The sequence below is a fragment of the Vombatus ursinus genome, unplaced genomic scaffold (genome assembly GCF_900497805.2).
Source record: "Vombatus ursinus unplaced genomic scaffold, bare-nosed wombat genome assembly UNPS02014799.1, whole genome shotgun sequence".
Taxonomy (NCBI): domain Eukaryota; kingdom Metazoa; phylum Chordata; class Mammalia; order Diprotodontia; family Vombatidae; genus Vombatus; species Vombatus ursinus.
This window is the reverse complement of record NW_020954577.1, coordinates 30,326,149-30,345,017: the sequence shown is the minus strand read 5'-3', so window position 1 is coordinate 30,345,017 and position 18,869 is coordinate 30,326,149. Positions and strand designations below refer to the sequence as shown.

Sequence of the window (18,869 nt, the reverse complement as noted above, 5' to 3'; positions counted from 1 at the left end):
GCAGGTGATGCCTGATTTTAACTCAGTTGTTGAATGGACAAGTGCACACCTGAGTCCCAGCCATCATCCTATGTTTTCAGCTGAAGGAGCAGAGATTTCCTAGCTCAGGTGCCAGCAATATGCTCCTATTTCTACCCCAAACATGGTTTCAGGTGTCAGAGGCTCCCCTGGGTTTGGTTATCATCTCTCTATACAGTTGATTCTCAAATCTATTCATCTATTTTCCAGAACACATAGTAGGCACTTAATAAATGCTTGTTGATTCCAAGAACTGAGCCTTCTCCCTGTACTATCCCACATCATTATTAAATGTTATACAAGCAAAACAGGGCTGAAAAACAATGAGGCAGATTCTTTGTTTTCTGAGTATCTGTTATGTTGGCATAATTATATATCCAGTGGGGCTTTTTTCCAGGGGCATGTGATTGAAAACAAAGAGGGAAAAAAACTCTCACCCAGTGGTCGCAGCATTGGATGCTCTTCACCTTTGCGGTCTCATATGTGTTTGAAGAGAATGATAGCGAGAAAGGGATACCTTGGGGTGGAAAGCACAGGGTAGAAATAGGAGTATATTGCTGACCCTGACCTCAGACATCTCTGTGCCCCACAGTTTAAGAAGCGCTGCCCTATGGCATGCTCTGTCTCATGAGATAAATGTATCCAATCATAGACTCAAAGGTGGAAGGGACCGGGGGCCATCTTGTCCAACTCCCTCATTTTATACTTGAGGAAACTTGAGGCCCAGGGGTCTAGGTGACTTGCCCATGGGCATAACATACAGTCGTTAGAGGTGGGATTTGCCGTGTCCTCTGACTACAAAACCAAGCCTCTCCCTACACTGGGCTGCCTTCCCCGTTTCTATTGATGAAAACTTCTTCAACATAGAGAAAAGTGTGTGGGAAGAACGTGAAAGACAGACAAAGAAGTTCTGTAAGAAGTATTTTGGGGTGAAAAGTCCTTCTTTAGGGTCATCGAATTTAGAGCTGGAAGTTCATCTTGGTCAATCCCCCCATATTATAGTTGAGGCCCAGAGAGTGACTTGCTCAAGCTCACCCTGTTAGTAAGTGGCAGAAGCAGGATTTGAACCCAGGACCTCTGGCTCCAATTCCCACATTCTTTCCATTGCACAACACTGCACCCTTTTTTTTTTCCCTTGGCCTTCCTTCCCCTTCAAATCCATGTGACAAACATTGGCCTATGACAAATAGCAGAAGCCATCAAAGTACTCAGAAATGTCATGTGGGAAGGCACACGTTGAATCAGTGGTCGTCATGTAGCTCATTACCCACGTGTCTCCTCCCTCCCCGTATGCACCCACATCTCTCCTCCTTTCTCCCAGGGAACAAGGACACAGTATCTTTGCTGCTTTTGAGGTCAGGTGGAGAAGCCTGAGGCCCATAGGGAGCAAACCTACTACTTAAAGGCCTTGGGCCTTCTGAGGCCCTTAATTTATTAATAGGTCTTGTTGTGTGACTAATTAATATGTGCAGTGTGCCTAGCAGGAGGCCACCCTAATTAGCCAGGGAATTATTTTGGGATGTATCTGCCAAAACTTCAAGAATCTAAGATTTTGTCAGCGTAAGCTCCTGCTCCATCAGTATGCACCCCAGCCTCGGAACAGGCTCTTACAATTTCTGGGCCTCAGTCTCCCTATCTGTAAAATGAGCAGGGGTGGGTTAGATCGTAAATCCTCCCCTTTTTGTGTGTCATGGACCCCTCTGGCAGTCTGGGCGAGCCTGTGGACCCCTCCTCAGAAGAATGTTTTTAAATACATAGAATGAAATAGGTAACATTACAAAGAGAAACTAATTAAGCTGAGATGCAATTATCCAAATATTTTTTGAAAAACAGAAGCCCACCAAGTTGACTCCAGGTTAAGAATCCCTGTGGGAGCTCCAAGGCCCCTTTGAGCTCAAAATCTGTGATCTCTGAACACCTCTATCACTATAAATGGTCTCTGAGAGGTTCTGAGGCCATCAGATTGCATCCCCAGGCTGGCTTCTGTGGACCCAGCTAGGCCAGCCCTTGTAGGACAGGCCCACAGGCCACTACTGACCCTGGACCAGCTTTCATTGGATAAGTCTTTGTTCCCATTCTTAGCCAAAGTCCTTGAGAAAGGCATCTGCACTCAATGCCTCTACCCCCTCTCCTCTAACCCTCTGTGATCTGGCTTCCAACCTCATCCCTCATTCAATGAAACTGCTTCTCTAAAGATACTAGTCATCTCTCAATTGTCAAAACTAGTGGCTTGCTTTCTTTCTTTCTTTCGTCCTTTTTTGTTTCTTTCTCCCTTCTTTCTTTATTCTTCCTTCTTTCCTTCCTTCCTTTTTTTCTTTCTTCTTTCCCTCCTTCCTTCCTTTCTCTTTCTTTCTCCCTTCTTTCTTCCTTTCTTCTTTCCTTCCTTTATTTTTCTTCCTTCCTTTCTCTTTCTTTCTTTCTTCTTTTCCTCCTTCCTTTCTTTTATTTTTTTCTTTCTTCCTTCCCTTCTTCCTTCCTTTCTCTTTCTTTCTTCCTTTCTTCCTTAGGCAGTCAGGGTTAAGCAACTTGCCCAGGGTCACACTGCTAGTAAGTGTCTGAGGTCAGATTTTAATTCAGGTCCTCCTGACTCCCGGGCTGGCACTCTACCCACTGCACCACCTTGCTGTCCCGCAGTGGCCTCTTCCAAATCCTCCTTCTCCTCCTTGCCTTCTCTGAAGCCTTTCCGTACTGCTGACACTCCCTCCTCTCTAGGTACTCATGCAGACACCTTCTCTTGGGTCTCCTCCTACCTCTCCGCCTGCTCCTTCTCAGTCTCCCTTGCCAGGTTTTCATCCGTGTTACACCCACTTTGAGTGTCTTCTGAGGTTCTCCCTGACCCTCTTCCCTTTTTCCTTCTCTGCTGTCTCGCTTGGTGATCTCATCAGCTCCCCTGGGTTCGGTTATCATCTCTCTATATCGGTGATTCTCAGATCTTTTCATCTAGCCTTGACTTCAGTCCTCCATCCTTTGGACGTCTGGAGCTATGTGTCTCATAGGCATCCCAGACTCAACGTGTCTTCCCCAAACCCTCCTTTCTGAACTGCCTTATTGCTGTCACGATGACCTCCATCCTGAGGCTTGCATCCTCAGTTTTGCCTCTAGCTCCCTCATGTTTAATCCGTTGCTGTTTCTTGGGGTGTCCAGGTGGCGCCTAGTGGGCTTGGAGTCAGGAAGACTCATCTTCCTGAGTTTAAATCCAGCCTCAGACACTTCCTAGCCATGTGATCCTGGGCGAGTCACTTCCCCCCGTTTGCCTCAGTTTCCTCATCTGTCAAATAAACTGGAGAATAAAATGGCAATCTGCTCCAGTAACTTTGCTGAGAAGACCCCAGATGGGGTCACGAAGAGTCGGACACAGCTGAAACAACTGAACAAGAGGAAAACGTTTCTTCTCTCTTCTGCCCTAGTAACATCTCTCACATGAGTCCCTTTCTTTCCACACTGCCACCATCTTGGTTTTGGCCCCCATCACCCGTCACCTGGACCACCTAGGCCTTGGTCTCCTTTCCTCAAATCTTTCCTCACCCCCATCTTCTCCACTCACTTGCTAAACTGATTTTCCTAAGGTGGAGGTCTGACCATGTCACGTTCCCTTCCATCCGCCAACAAACTCCAGTTGCTCCCTATTACCTCCAGAGTCAATATGAAGCCTTGTGTCTGGCCCCTTCCTGTCACTCTTGTCCTGTAGTTTACTCCTTTCTTTGCCCTTTATGATCCAGGGACACTCATTTTCTTGCTGTTTTTCGCAAATGATGCTGCATTGTCTTGGTTTTTCCCTTGTGCCCAGAATGCTTTCTTCTTGCTTCCCCTAGCCCCACCATTTGCAGGAGGCTTTTGGGGGTGTCCCCCCTTACCCCAGCTACCGTTTCCTTCCCCTCTGATATTCCCTTTCATCTCCTCTGTTCTTTATGTGTTATGTCCCCCATTAGAATTTAAGCTCCTTGAGGGCAGAGACTGTGTTTGCTTTTCATTTTATCTGTCATTTAGCACAGTGCCCGGCACATAGTAGGTGTTTAATACGTGCTCATTGACTGAATGATTGAGAGTTTAGATGGAAATCGTCCTAAAAGTGATTATACTCCAAACACAACGTTGCCTTCTTTATCAAAGTATATTCAAAATTAGATTCCTCATGTAGATAACCATCACCATCCCCTAATTCTATGGCCTATAATAATCGTATTCTCTTCATATATAACAGTAATGTTTTTTTGGGGGGGGGGGGATCAGATCTATGATTTTGCAGGAATTCCTAGTGAAGACATTGCATCTCCCAATGCAGATTGGTGCCTACTGTACCATTTATAGTCTTACAGAGTTGCCTGGGGAACTGAGGCACGGACAGCCAACGTATGTCAATGATGGGAGGCCACCACCACAACCTCATACAGCAGAATGTTCTTACATAAATACAAAGATGAACCTCCCCGTCTCCCACTCCAGTCATCCTTGCAAACAGCCCTTGGGGTCAGGGGCCAAGATCATGCCCGACCCCATATACCATGAGGCTTGGATTTTTCCACCTTTTGAGGATGGGAGAATCAAGATCTCTTTAATTGCAGTGGCTTCTAAAGAACCTGGCATTTTCTTACAAACCACTTTTCTGTCAGGGGGTTTTCAAGGCTTAAACGTGTGTGGGAGACAGTAGATTTGTCACCAGAGCTGCTTTATTAGAAATCCCTAAATGGGCCAATCTGCCTCTCATCCTTTGCCTTTGACTGGTTTGATTGCCATGTCTCCGGAAGACATTCAAGCCTCAAACACATATTCATACGACTCCAGAAGATGAATTGCCCTGATTTTATTTTTCCTCCTGAGCGTTTTGAAGGAAGAGAATGTTGCCTGACTGATCAATACCCTTCATGGCAGATCATTTTTCCACCAGTCCAAGAGAAGGCTTGTGTTTCATGATTCAGCGTGTGCTTCCTGGTCGTGCTTTTGGGGACACTGAGAGAGGTTTCACTTTAGGGGCTGTTGTTCTTTGGATTCTGGTCTGTATTTCACACAGCTCGTTCTCCTCTCCTCAGTCAACCCCAGAGGCTCCCCATTGCCTCCAGGGTCAAAAAAGACACCTCTATGGAGCCTTTGAAACACTTTCCCAACCTTGCTTCACCCATTTTTTGCCAGCCTCATTGGATATGATGCCCCCCTCCTGCACTCTGCAGTCTGGCAAAACTAGCCCTGGCACTGAATGCACCCCTCTCCAATAACCTCTGCCTTCCTCTCTCAGGTAGGCTTCCCCTCTCCCTTCAAGATGCAGCCCAAGTACCAGTGGTGTTCCATCATGCCACTGCTGGGGCCCTCCCTCCCAACTTCCTTGTATGTCTTTGTATTTATTCTCTCTCTGTTCATTCTGCATATGTGTACATATACTTGTTGTCTTCTCATTTAGAATGTTAGCTCCTCACATGGAAGGATTGTTTCACTCTCTGTGTTTGTATGCTCAGTGCCTCACACACAGTAGGCACTTGATAAGTGCTCATCAATTGTTGATTGGTTTAAACCTACAAAAGAATTTATTGGGGGCATTGAAGAGAAGACCAGAAATAAAAAGGAACGAAGGAAGGGAGAAAGAAAGGAAGGGATAAAGGAAGATAGAGAGGAAAAGAAAGAGAAAGAAGGAAGAGAGAAAGAAAGGGAGGAAAGGAAAAAATAAAAAAGAAAAAGTAAGGAAAAGAAGGAAGGAAGGAAGAAAATGAAAAAGGAAAGAGAAAAGAAAGGAAGAATAAAGGGAGGGAGACAGAAGAAGGAAGAGAAAAAGGAAGGAGGGAGGAAAGGGATAAATGAAGAAAAAGGAAGAGAAGGAAGGAAGAACAAAAAGAAAGAGAAAAAGAAAGGAAAAAATAAAGGGAGGGAGGAAAGAAAGAAAAAAGGAAGGAGGAAAGAAAATAAAAAGTAAGGGAAGAGAGAAAAAAGAAAGAAAAAGGAAGGAATAAAGGGAGGGAGAAAGAAGAAGGAGGAAAGGGAGAAATAAAGAAGAAAATAAAAAAGTAAGAAAAAGAAAAGGAAGGAAGAACAAAAGAAGGAAAGTAAGAAAAAAAGGAGAAGGAAAGTCATCTCCTATAATTTGAAATCCCACCTCAATCGACAGGTTCCTGGGTTGGGTTGTATTTTTTTTTTTTTTCTGACACTCAAGGTGTGATCAGATAACCTATCAGCCCACAGGAGAGTGGACAGTTAATTAAAATTTTTGCTCCTTCTCCTTGGAGTTTGATAAGCGCCCGGCATTTTGAGTGTTATTTGTGTGCTTTCTCTTCCTTAGTGAAGTGTCACGGAGAGAAGATCAAAGAAGCTTTTCCAACTGGGGACGTGCGAGACTGACTCTTGGGCCTCAGACTCTCTTAGCTAATGGGTTTCAAGACCCCTTCAGGCGGCCGTGGGGTTCATCTTCTCTCCCCTCCATCCTCTTGTCCCCGTGTCCCTGGTGCAGAAAACAGCCCTCCAATGGCTCTTTAAAGAAAAACACATCAAGGCCTTTCCTTCGGTGCCAGCTCAGATAATTAGGGTGGGAGAGTCTGGCGCTGGGAAGAGCCCTGCCGACATTTCTGTGTTACTTTTCAATGTGCCCACAGGACCTCCTAAATTCAAACCTTTGGGATTTGCCTTCTCAGCCGCCTTCACCGGTCTTTTTTGCCCTCACAATCCCAGGCCCCCCTGGCCACCGTCCCATGCCCTGGCACAAACATCTGCCAGGAGCCTGCCACTGGCAGCCAAATCGCCCATGAGGGTGGGCAGGGCATAAGCCTGGCTGAGCAGACGGGCCTGGCTGAGCAGACGGGTCCGGCTCCCGCAGAGGGCTTCGTTCATTGTCTGGGCGCCCCGAGTGCCTGCTGAGAGAGCTGGCCGAGGTGGCAGACGAGCCCGGCCCTCTTCAAATGGTTCCCTCGCCCCTCTCCCCGGCAGCCACTCAGTGGGCTTTGTGCCGCTGGGATGCTTGGCCTCGTTGCCATGACTACTATCTGATTGTGGCTGGTTTGTCACATTTCTTGATAAAGTGGGAAGGTTATCCTTGATAGACCCAAGTAATCATAACCTCAAGAAGTGGGAGAGAGTGTGTGATTTAAAAAAAAAAATTAGAAATGCCAGGGTTTGCGGGGGAGGCAGTGCTGGAAGGGAGGAGGGAAAAAATCACCAACAATGGATGAAAAAGTCTTTCTTTCTTGAGATGGTGGCTGCAGACCCAGGGAGGACAGGGGTGGGGGGGGTGGGGGGGGGCAACAGGCTGGACTGGCCCAGGCTTCATGCTGCAAGGGGTCATCTCAGCAGGAGGGGACCCGCATGTGAGATTGGTGTTCTGGTGGGGTGCCCTGCTGTGGGTGTGATGGAGTGGATGAGTGGGGCTCCCGAGACAGAACTGGGGCATACAATTTCTCTCTGCATTCAATGGCTGCTGCCTGGCATAGAGAATGAAAGGCAAAATGCAGTGTTGTTGACTGGAAACGGGTGCCTGTGAGAGAGAGAGAGAGAGAGAGAGAGAGAGAGTGAGTGTGTGTGTGTGTGTGTGTGTGTAAGGATTATGCTCCACAGGTATCGTTATGCTGCCAGGAGCATGTTGGCCAGACCTCTTGGGGTGAACCTACAGGAAAGTGTAGACGACTTACTCAGGGTGGGCAGGCATGCCCGGGCTCAGTGGTGTGTGTCTAAACACATGTGTGATTGTCACAGGGGGAGGAGGCAGGGAACCCCGGGGTAGCCTTGTGGTCAGTGATCCCCCAGTGTGACCCCACACAAGTCACTTCATGCGTCCCAGGCCACCCTCCGAGATTGTAAGTTACAGACGAGTTGCCGATATGATAATAATGCATCCTAATAATAATGATAACATGATAATAGCTGTATATACTCCTTCTAGGTTTGCAAAGCTCTGTAAGTATGTTATCTCCTTCGACCCTCTCAACCACCCTGTGAGGTAGGCGTTACTATTATGCCCATTTTACAGAAGAGGAAACTGAGGTGCAGGGATTTGCGCAGGTCATAGAGCATCCTAATCCCTCGCTCTTTGTTAGAGCCGGAAGGGAACTTAAAGGTCATTGTCCCTCGTTTTACAAAAGAGGAAAATGAGTCTAAGGCGGGGTTGAAGCGTCTCCCTGGATGCTAGTTAGCACCGTGGTCAGTCAGGCTAGCTGGGCTGCAGGGCACATTTCCGGGTCAAGGATCAGGCGTGGGGAAATTGACAGCTCTGTCCACAGCCCAGGGTGGGGGACAAATTGGGTCAGTTCAAGCGAAAGGGTATTCCTGGCAGTTCCCCAATGCTGCGGCACATGGGAGCCAAGGCTGGTCTTTTCAGGCACGAGGCGATGGACCTGGTGTTGGTGTCCTCCTGTGTGATAAGAGGAATAAACCGCAGAGTGTGTGTGTGTGTGCGTGCGTGTGTGTGTGCCCGCGCGTGTGTGTGTGCTCGTGCTCTCGCTGGGTGCAGATTACTCAGGCTCATTACAGGCACAATGTCATTTAACTCCCCGTGAAACCCTTTGAAGCCCCCCAGCGTGAGGCCGCACGCTCTGAATACCTTTTTGTTCCAAGCGAGGTAATTGTGCTTTGTTAATGGAACTCCCAGGAGGCCCATGGTCCCAGCGCCAGGAAGGCAGGATTCTGGGCTGGGTCCGGGGACCGTCGGCTCGTCCCCTCGCCAGCTGTCTCCCACCCCCATCCTCTCCTTCGCCCACCAGAGAGGACGATCCTAACGACGGCTTTTCTCTTCCCCAGGGTGTCGAGGTGCAGACAGATTACATCCCGCTGCTGAACTCCCTGGCCGCCTACGGCTGGCAGCTCACCTGTGTGCTCCCCACGCCCATCGTAAAGACCAACAGGTAACGCGCGACTGGGGGGTGTCTTGGCCCCAGCAGATGGCCCCGCGGCATCTTAAAATGTGAAAAGCAGAGTGAAGCAAGCATCTATGAAGCACCTACTGTGTGCTGAGCGTTTTACAAATAGTAACTCCTCTGTTCCTCTGGAGCGCCCCGTGAAGTCCGTGCTGTAGGTGTCCCCATGGTGCGGGTGACCTGACCACGGTCCCCGAGGCAGGATTTGAACCTCAGACCTGCCTTCTGTCCCTGACACCACGTGGAATCTTCTTGCAGAAGCCAGACAGCTGTGGGCAGATGCAGGTTGGTTCAGATGGGCTGAATCAGTATGGCTGAACTTGGAGTCAGGAGTCCTGGGTTCTAATCCCACCATTGTGAGCCAGATGACTGTGGGCAAGTAATCTCTCTGAGGGGGCCGCTTAGTTAAAGAGGGGACATTCAGTGCTGGGACCCCCTACCTCACAAGAGTGTTCTGAGGAAAGCACGTTGGGAGCGGCGTCAGCCTCTGAGAAGAGCCTGAGAAGATTGATAGAAAGATTGGGAATCTTGACACCCCTCTGTGAGGATGAGGGGCAGGATAGTGTAGCGGAAAAAACAAGGACGGCTCTGTGCCTCAGTTTCCTCATCTGTAAAATGGTGCAGCTAGGTGGTGCAGATGATAGAGCACCAGGCCTGGAGCCAGGAAGATCTGAGTTCTCATCCTGCCTCAGATACTTCTACCTCTGTGACCATCAGCAAGTCATTTAACCCCCATTAGCCTCCGTTTTCTCATCTGTAAAATGGGGATAATAATAGTCCCACCTCCCGGGGGTGTTGTGAGGACCAACTGAGATAATATTTGTAAAATGTACAGCATGGTGCCTGACATTTTTTTTGTTGTTGTTATTCAGTCTTTTCTGATCCTTTGTGACCCCATCTGGGGTTTTGTTTTGTTTTTTTTTTGGCAAAGATACTGGAGTGGTTTGCCATTTCCTTCTCCAACTCATTTCACAGATGAGGAAACAGAGGCAGACAGGGTGAAGTAACTTGTCCAGGGTCACACAGCTGGCAAGTATTTGAGCCTGGATTTCAATTCAGGTCTTCTTGACTCCCAGGCCTGGTGCTCCATCTACTGCACCACCTTGCCACCCTGTACCTGACATACAGCACATGCTTAATAAATGCTTATTCCTTCCCCATCCCCCTTAAAATGGGGATGATAATGGTGCCTACCTTCCACAGTTGTTGTAAGGATACGATGAAATATTATTTGTAAAATGCTTTTTAAACCTTATAAATGCTGGCTGTTTATTATTGTTATTATTATTCAGAACTAGAACTACCTGAGGTCCTCAAGTCCATCAGATGGAGAAACTGAGGTCTAGAGAGGAAAAAGTAGCCCAAGGCCGCAAGTGGCTGAGGCAAGATTTGAACTCAGATCTTCGGATCTTCCAAAATCAGTGCCCTCTTTAATACCAGCATCAGGATGCCTGGGTCCTAGGCCGGGAAGTCGGCAAACGCTGACTCAGTATCTGCTGTCTGCCAGGTACTGGGCTAAGTGTTGGGAATAGAAAGAAGGGGAAAAAAGAAAAAAAAAAAAAACCAGTTCCCAGTCTCAAGGAGATCGCAGATGAATGAGGAGACAGCAGGAAGATGAGTGTGTACAAACAAGATATATATGCGTGTGTGTGTGTGTGTGTATAAAATATGTACACATACACATACATATATACACACATATACATATACATACGGCATACATATCTAGACATACATACACACATGCACATACACATCACACATACATATACAGACATACATACACATGCACATACACACGACACACATACACAGACACACATACACAATGCATATACACACAACACACATACACACATGCATATACATATGATACACATGTGCATACACACGTGCATATACAGACATACATGCACACATTCATAGACATATGACACACACATACACGTACAGACACACACACACACACACCCAAGTATAAATCGGAGCTTGCCATCAGCGGGGAGGCTCTTACTGGGCTTAAGGCCTGGGGAAGCCCTTGCTCACTTCCCCTGAAGTTTCCTCATTTGTAAAATAAAGATAATTTACCTACTCTTGGTAACCCCAGTTCTCCGGAGAGTCAGGTGACAATCCCGCATGCGAGAACCCTTGGAGGGTTGAAACAGAAGGCGCTGTTCATCTGGGCCCCTCGCCCGCCGCCTGGCTGCCCTGAAGTTACGCTTACTCTATAGGGGTGCCGGGCACCCCGATAGAGTCAGAGCTTCTCAGAGGCAGGAAGGGGCTGTTTTTGTCTTAGGGACCCTGGGCTGGGGATGCAGAACCTCAGGGACCTCCGAGGCCCCGAGAGGCAGTGGCCCACCTGGGTTCCCTTAGGGATTCCTGGGTGATGGAGCCAGGATTGGACTGAGGTCCTCTTTCTAACCCTGGTTAAGGTCCACGCTTAGAAGCAGGATTCGAACCTTGTGTCAGCAGAGCCCATTGCCTTCTCCCACACAGGGCCTGCTGCTTGATTGACTCATTGACTGGCGTGTCCTCGTCCTCCCTCCCCATGTGCGATGTGGCCTCCAGGTTACCTCCCGGCTGGGCCGCCATCTTGTCATCCTCTCTGAGCTGGGGCTTGGGGCGAGCCCCTCATCCTCCCGCCCCCCTCACGTTTGGAGGCAGCTGGAGTAGCCAGCTTTACTAGAGAAATCTGCAGGAGGAGGGCCGTGGGGGTCCTCACCCCCGGGCAGAGCAAAGCAGGCGGCGCGTCTTGGGAGAGTCTGATCTCCATGAAGGAAGAACGCGGAGAGCGCCTTTCTGTGTCTCAGGGGAGGGCAGTGATGCTCAGCATCCAGCCTCACTTGCCACCCACAGACCCTCTTTGTTCCCCATTTAAATGAGACTCAGAGCCGCTGGACCAGGGCTGGGCTTGATTAACGGAGGCCCTGGAGGGATCCCGCTGGCCGCTGCCTTGCCACCCCTTGACATCTGCGCGTTAATCAGCGCTGCCGCGGGATGAGCTGTGACGCGCTGCCACGCTGCTTACGCCCAAGCGGAAAGCCGTGTCGGGTGATGGAGGGGAGAGGAGGCAGCGGCAGGGAGAGCACCTCCAGGCCACAGGAGCCCTTTGGCCTCTTCTTGACGAGCCCAGGATACGAGCCCAAGATGCAGCAGCCCACCAAACCCAAGCGTTTTAATCGAGATGCAGTGACCTCCCCAGGGTCACGCAGTTCCTGACTGTCAGAGGTGGGATTGCAACCCGTGTTCCCGACACAGGCTCGTCACTCAGTGCCTTAGGCCCTGACAGCTTCTCTCTTCCGTGTGTTACGTAGACGCTAATGAAGAGAAAGCTGGGTTTACGGTCACGGAGATCTGGATTCAAATCCTGACTCTGGCATTTATTGCTGTGTGACCCTGGGTGAGTCATTGATCATAGGATGGTAGATGTGGGACTGGAAGGCCCCTGACAGGCTGTCTCTACCTACTGACCTCCCCGGCTTCTTGAACTCCCCCCCCCAGGGGGAGCCTTCCCCAGCCCCTTAATTCCAGCGCCTTCCCTCTGTTTGTTATTTCCCCTCTGTTATTTTTGTTTATTTGCATGCTGTCTCCCTCGTCAGATTGTAAGTTTCTCAAGGGCAGGAACTGCCTTTTGCCTCTTTGTATCCTCAGCTCTTAGCACAGTGCCTGGCACGTAGTAGGTGCTCAGTAAATATTGATCGCTACTCTTTTTGTATCCCTGGTGCCTGGCACATAGTAGGCGCTCAGTATGCATGTTACTGCTATACAGCTGAGATGTTTGAGCTCCTCATGGACAGGATGCTTAGCACAGTGCCTGGCACATAGTAGGTGCTCGGTAAATATTAAGTGCTACTCTTTTTGTACCTCTAGTGCCTGGCACAGAGTAGGTGCTCAGTAAATATTGATTGATTGTGACTGCCATACAACTGAGATGATTGAGCTCCTTGAGGGCAGGGACTATCTTTTGCCTTTGTTTTGCCTGGTGCATAGTAGGCATTTAAAAATATTTATTGATTAACTGACTTCTTGTCTAACTCCCTCTTTTTACAGATGAAGAAGCCGAGACCCAGGGAAGTGACATGACTTGGGTAATGCAGGTAGCCACACAGAGGCAGGATTTGAATCCAGGCCCTCAGAACGCCTGATGAAATCTTCCTGCTGCTCCATGCTATGACTTATGTGTTGTGTTCCTTAGACTTAGCTACAGATCTGCTAATTCAGTGGCTTTGTGACCTTCGCCAAGTCATTTCCCTGCTGTGGGTCTCAGTTTCCCCATCTGTAAAATGAGGAGCTTGGATTAGACAACCTAAAAAAGTCCCTTCCAGTTCTAAGTCGACAATCCTAGGAGGTCTTAAATGGGATGCTCTGGGCCTCGGCGGAAGGAGGTCCCACACTGGGAGTCCCCTACCCTAATGAAATCTTAGATTATTTTTGTGTTCCTGTGTAACTAAGGCTGTACCTGGCTGGTGCCCCCTTCCAGGGGTTCTGAATAGTCCCCTTGGCCGTGTCACATCACAGCGGGGTGACGGGCTTTTATTTCCAGGACTGACTTCACCAAGATGCCCCAAATACTACATCTGACTTTGGGGGGCTGCTACCAAAAGTCAGGGAGCCGTGACTGAGGGGCTCGGATGAGGGTTTGTCAAAAAACCAAAAAGCTCCCTGGAAACTTTAACATGGGGCCTTTCTTTGGGGTCTGGTCTGGGGTTTGGAATTTCCTCCCGAGTCCATGCGTGGCGCTTACCCAGGGTTGAATGTCTTACAGGGAGGGAAACATGGCCACCAAACAGATCGTCTTCCTTCAGAGACCCTCTCTACCTCAGAAAGCCAAGAAGAAGGAATCCAAGGTGAGTGTGACCTTGACTTCTTTCCTGGGGCCCTTCCCAGGTGATGCCCTCTCCCCTCCCCGCAGCCAAGGGGATCCCTGAACCGCATTCCTGAAGCGCCAGGTGCCCAGGCGATGACCTGTGTCCACCCCGGCCGAGGCGGAGGCCCGACGATGTCTGGGGGGCCTCATCCAGCCGTCCTCAGTGGTCGGCCCCAAGGAGCTGGAGGAGAGCCCTGCTGGAAATTAGACAAACGTGCAAAATATTCTTTGCGGCTATAAATAAGGAAATAAATCCGGCTGGAGGCAGATGAGGGGACAGACGCTTGAACCTGTGCCAGGGTTCTGTGTATTTTAATCTCATTACAAGAGGAGCTCCCCTCCCCCAACCCCAGCCTCCTCTCCCTGTAGGTTTTTCTTCCTCCCCTCCTCAGATTTGTAGCCTGTGCAGTTAGGAATTTTCAGCACATTATAAGGTGTAAAGGACGTGTGGTGACCTTGGCCTCGAGGGGCCTCTGTAGGGGCCCTTCCTGCCACCTGGGCCCCTCTGAGGGGCTCCAGGGCAAAGCTGCCTGCCAAGCAATGCTTTCACAATGTTAGTCCCATGGTGGAACAGAATCCCAAGGCAGGAAGAAAAGGGTCATCTGGGCCATCCCGCTCCTCCTGACAGGCTCTGAGGTCATCTCCAACCCTCTCATTTTACAAACGAGGAAACTGAGGCCCAGAGAAGTTAATTCCAAAATCTCACAAGCAGTAGCAGAGCCAAGATTTGAACTCAGGTCCTCAGAATCTAGATCAGCATTTTTTCTGCTTTTCCAGATAGCGCTTCTCTCTCTCTCCCTGTGTCTCTCTCTGTCTCCCTGTCTCATTGTCTCTGTCGCTCTTTTTTTTGGTGAAGCAGTTTGGTTTAGGTCACTTGCCCAGAGTCACACAGCTACTGACTGTTGTGTATCTGAGGCCAGATTTGAACTCGGGTCCTCCTGACTTTAACACTACTGCTCTATCCACTGCGCCACCTACCTGCCCCCAGATAGCCTCGCTTAACAAGGGTCTCTCACATGTCACTCAACTAGCATTTATTTCTTAAGCACCTACTATGTGCAAGACACTGTAGGAAATGCTAGATATAACAGAAAAACAATTATCTTGATATTCCACTGACTTTCTTGGCTAAAAAAAAAACGTCGTTCAGTCGTTTCAGTTATATTCGACTCTTTGTGACCCCATTGGGGGTTTTCTTGGCAAAGATAATGGAGTGGTTTGCCGTTCCCTTTTCCAGCTCATTTTATAGATGAAGAAACTGAGGCAAACAGGGTTCAGTGACTTGCCCAGGGTCACACAGCTGTGTGTGTGTCTGAGGCTAGACTTGAACTCAGGTCTTCCTGTTTCTAGGCTGGGCATTCCATCTATTGCACCAGCTAGCTGCACCAACCCCCCAAGAAAATTAAGTATCTCCCAATTCTGGGAACTGTTCCGCGGTTCTACTTTAGGTCTCACTACTTTGAACTCAAACGCCTTTAAACTTTAATGGCACGGTGAAAGGGATACCCTACCTTTCCAGCAAGTAAGACAAAGTGGTCCAGACACCTGCTTAGCTTGGGGTCTCAGCACTTCTGTAGCAGTGTGTTGCAGTGGCCTCAGAGCTGGAAACACCAGGGTTCAGGTCCCATCTCTGCTCCAGCCTGGCAGAAGTGTTGGAGGCGGGCCCGGCCTGGGCGTGGAGATCTGGGACACGTGTGCCCGCAGCTCTTTCCGGGTTTCACAGCCTTCCTCGTACAGAGGGCCAGATGAGAAGAGGAGAGCCTGGGGATGAGGCGGGGGTGAGGGGGGGAGTGGTGAGGAGCAGAGCTGATTCAGATGCGGTGGATGCACAGTAAGTGCTTTCCCTCTGCCAGGAGCTGGGGTGATCAGAGACGTAGGTGGGAAGCAGTCTCTGCCTGTACAAAGCATATAGCCCAGTATGGGAATGGGATGCAAACATAGATTACTATGATGCAGAGTATTGCATGATAAATGGGTCAGAAACTTGAAAAAGAAAGGACTGCGTGATGTTGGAGAAGGGACGTTTGAGTCAGGCTTTTGGGGGAGGGGGGGTACAGACCTAGCATTTCAGCAGCGGGGACACCTCCCAGAGTTCATGTTCCCTCCATCGGGGCAGATGTGGGAATTCCTTCTGCCGACGCAGATCCCCAGTCGTCCTGCCAATCACAGCCTTAGAGAGTGACCTCAGGCAGGGAGAAGGTAGGTGACTTGGTCAGGGTGACACAGGCAAGACCTGTCAGAGTCAGAACTGGAACCCAGGTCTTCTCAACACCAAAGAGAGCCCCTCTATCCGGTGTGCAGTAAGGAGGAAGAGGAGACATAGCGGGCAGTTGGTGGATGAAGGAGTTGAAAGGGGTGCATGGGACGTTCCACCCCAACCTCCTCTTCTTTTACCCAGGTAAAAACTGGGGCAGAGAAATTACAGTGACCTCCTTGCTCAGGGTCACAGAGAGAGGAGCTGGCGGAGGCAGGATTTGAACCCAGGTCCTTCCAGCTTCAGAGCCAGTCCTCTGTTGACTCCACTGCCCTGTTGGTGGGACGCAAAGGAGCCTGACCTGATGTGCGTGTGTGTGGAGGAGAGGAAGAGGACAGGAGGGGAGAAAGGCCGAGTGTTGCCAGCTTGCGGGCGGCCTCTGATGCCAGGGAAAGGGTCTGAATTCATCAGCCCCCAGGGGCAATTTGGGGCAAAGGAATAACATGACCAGAGTCATACATAAGAGAAAGAATTTGGGCAGCTTTGTGCCGGATGGAGGGAGGGAGGAGAATGGGAGAGGAGAGAAGGCCGCTCAAGAGGCTATTGGAAGATGGCGGCCGGGGAGCCCCCGGGGGACTGGTCAGATACAAGAGATGGGGCTGGGGGCAGAGCTGGCATCAAGAAGCCTTGGTAACCGGCCAGTCTGAGTTATTCACACACCCACACATACCCCCCATTTTTCTTTATTCTGAATGAAACAACCACCAAGTAAAACAAGCATTTCCACACATAGACTGGAGTGCTGGGGACTGTTTGGGGCCTTTCTTCATATCCCCAGCACTTACACAGTGCCTGGCATGTAGTAGGCACTTAATAAATGCTTGTTGTCCGACTGATTTTGTGGAACCGAAGAAGATGGCTGTGTGTGAAACTGAATCTCTATTATACAGACTTTGCTCCTCAACAGAGCATGTGACGTGAAGTAGATTTCCCCAGAGAGGACTGTTTACGTGGTGATTTGTAAGTGATGGTGGAAGTGGGGAAAGGATAGGAAAGTAAGGCTATTTATTGGCACAGTTCTGGGACCTCCCAGCGGTAACAGGGAGCGAGCAGGTCCTGTAATAATGTGCAGCCAGGGGTCCTTGTTACTGACTGCATAGACTTTTCCCTCTGCCCTGTGCCCAAGTGAACAGGGGGTTGGGCAAGAGATAGATAAGGAGATATAGAGAGGCAGGATAGATGGATGGATGGATGGATGGTTAGATAGATAGACAGGTAAATGAATAGACAGATAGATGGATAGATAAACAGACAAGATGGAAGGATAAATACATAGATACCAAGACAGGATGGAGAGAGGGAGAAAGGAGATGGATGGGTGTATGGATAGATAGACAGGTAAATGGATAGATAGACAGATGGATAGATAGGATGGATGGATAGATAAATAGATACAAAGACAGGATGGAGGGAGAGAGAGGAGATGGATGGATAGATAGACAGGTAAATGGATAGACGGATAGATAGAAAGATAAGATGGATGGATAGATAAATACATAGATACAAATACAGGATGGATGGATAAATACATAGATACAAAGACAGGATGGAGGGAGAGAGAAAGAGAGGAGATGGATGGGTGGGTGGATAGATAGACAGATGGATAGATCCAGTCTAGCACTCTTATTTACTTGGCCTCCATCTCCCATTGGAATTGGAATCTGCTCATGTTTGGCCATTTCTGCATGGTGAAGGGCTTTGCATGTGACTAGAACTGAGACTCCCTGGGATAGAATGCCATGTTGTGTTGATTATGCTCATAAACTAGAGTCACAATGACTGATGGTGACCTCTAGACTGAAGGGGCAAAGGTCTGACTTCTTTCATAGGAAAAAATATTGGAAGAGGAAGGTGGCGCTTTGGGCCCCCACCCAGATTGTGTTGGAGGAGAAGGGGCCAGAAGGCCCTTAATTTTGGAACGAGATGCCATACCTCGAGCAACAGATCACTGAGGAAGACCACAGAATAGCCCCTCTCTTCTCCCTGGCCAGAGAGCAGCGCATTTGGCCCATTGATGATTTTGAGGGAAAAGGTAGAGGCTTTAGGAAAGACCAGGCCAAGAAGACCATATAGTTGACAAGCTAGAATTCAGTCAATCAATCAACAAACATTTATTAAGCACCTACTATGTGCCAGACACTCTGCGAGGTGCTGGGGATAAAAAATGAGAAATGAGACAGTCCCTGCCCTCGAGGAGCTTACGTTCTTTTGGGGGATAAACAATACATGCCTCGGAATTTTAATTTCAAGAGCAATGTGAAGTATCTCCCGGACGTTCCACTGGAAATCTCCTTCCAAGTTGACATCAAACCTTTTTTCCGTGGGTCTCGATGTTTAGTCAGGTCTAAATCTGTTCATCTGGTTGTGCTGTCATGTGTGGGTAAGACCAAGAATCCTTTGGAGGGGATGCTTTTCTCTTGGATGTATTCATAAACTGAGAATCACAGTGACTGACGGGGACCTCCAGACCGAAGAGACAAATTTCTGGCCCACATCTCTCCATCTTTCCCATGAGATAATCAAGGCACAGTCCCTGCCCTCACATTTATATAGTGCTTGAAGGTTATGCAGGGTGCTTGTTCTGTGCTGTCTCGTTCAAGTATCCCCATTTTACAGATGAGGAAACTGAGGTTCTCTGATCCAGCCAAATTAGCCATCTCTCTGCTCAGCACACTTTATTTCCTGTATTTGTGCCTTCCTATTACTTTTAGTCATTTTTCAGTCATGTCTGACTCTCCATGGCCCCATTTGGGGTTTTCTTGGCAAAGATACTGGAGTGGTTTGCCATTTCCTTCTCCAGCTCATTTTACAGATGAGAAGACTGAGGCAAACAGGATGAAGTGACTTGCCTAGGGTCACACAGCTAGGAAATGTCTGAGGCTGGATTTGAACTCATCGTGAAGATGAA

General features: G+C 49.0%; 1 protein-coding gene across 1 annotated transcript in view; it reads left to right on the top strand.

Moving 5' to 3' along the window:
* The window catches only part of RFTN1 (raftlin, lipid raft linker 1), a 156,461-nt gene that overhangs the window by 124,105 nt on the left and 13,487 nt on the right, over nt 1-18,869 (top strand). The window contains exons 8-9 of the mRNA XM_027871938.1: nt 8,725-8,828; nt 13,606-13,687. Of these exons, the coding sequence (XP_027727739.1) occupies nt 8,725-8,828; nt 13,606-13,687 (186 nt within the window). The remainder of the gene's footprint in view (nt 1-8,724; nt 8,829-13,605; nt 13,688-18,869) is intronic.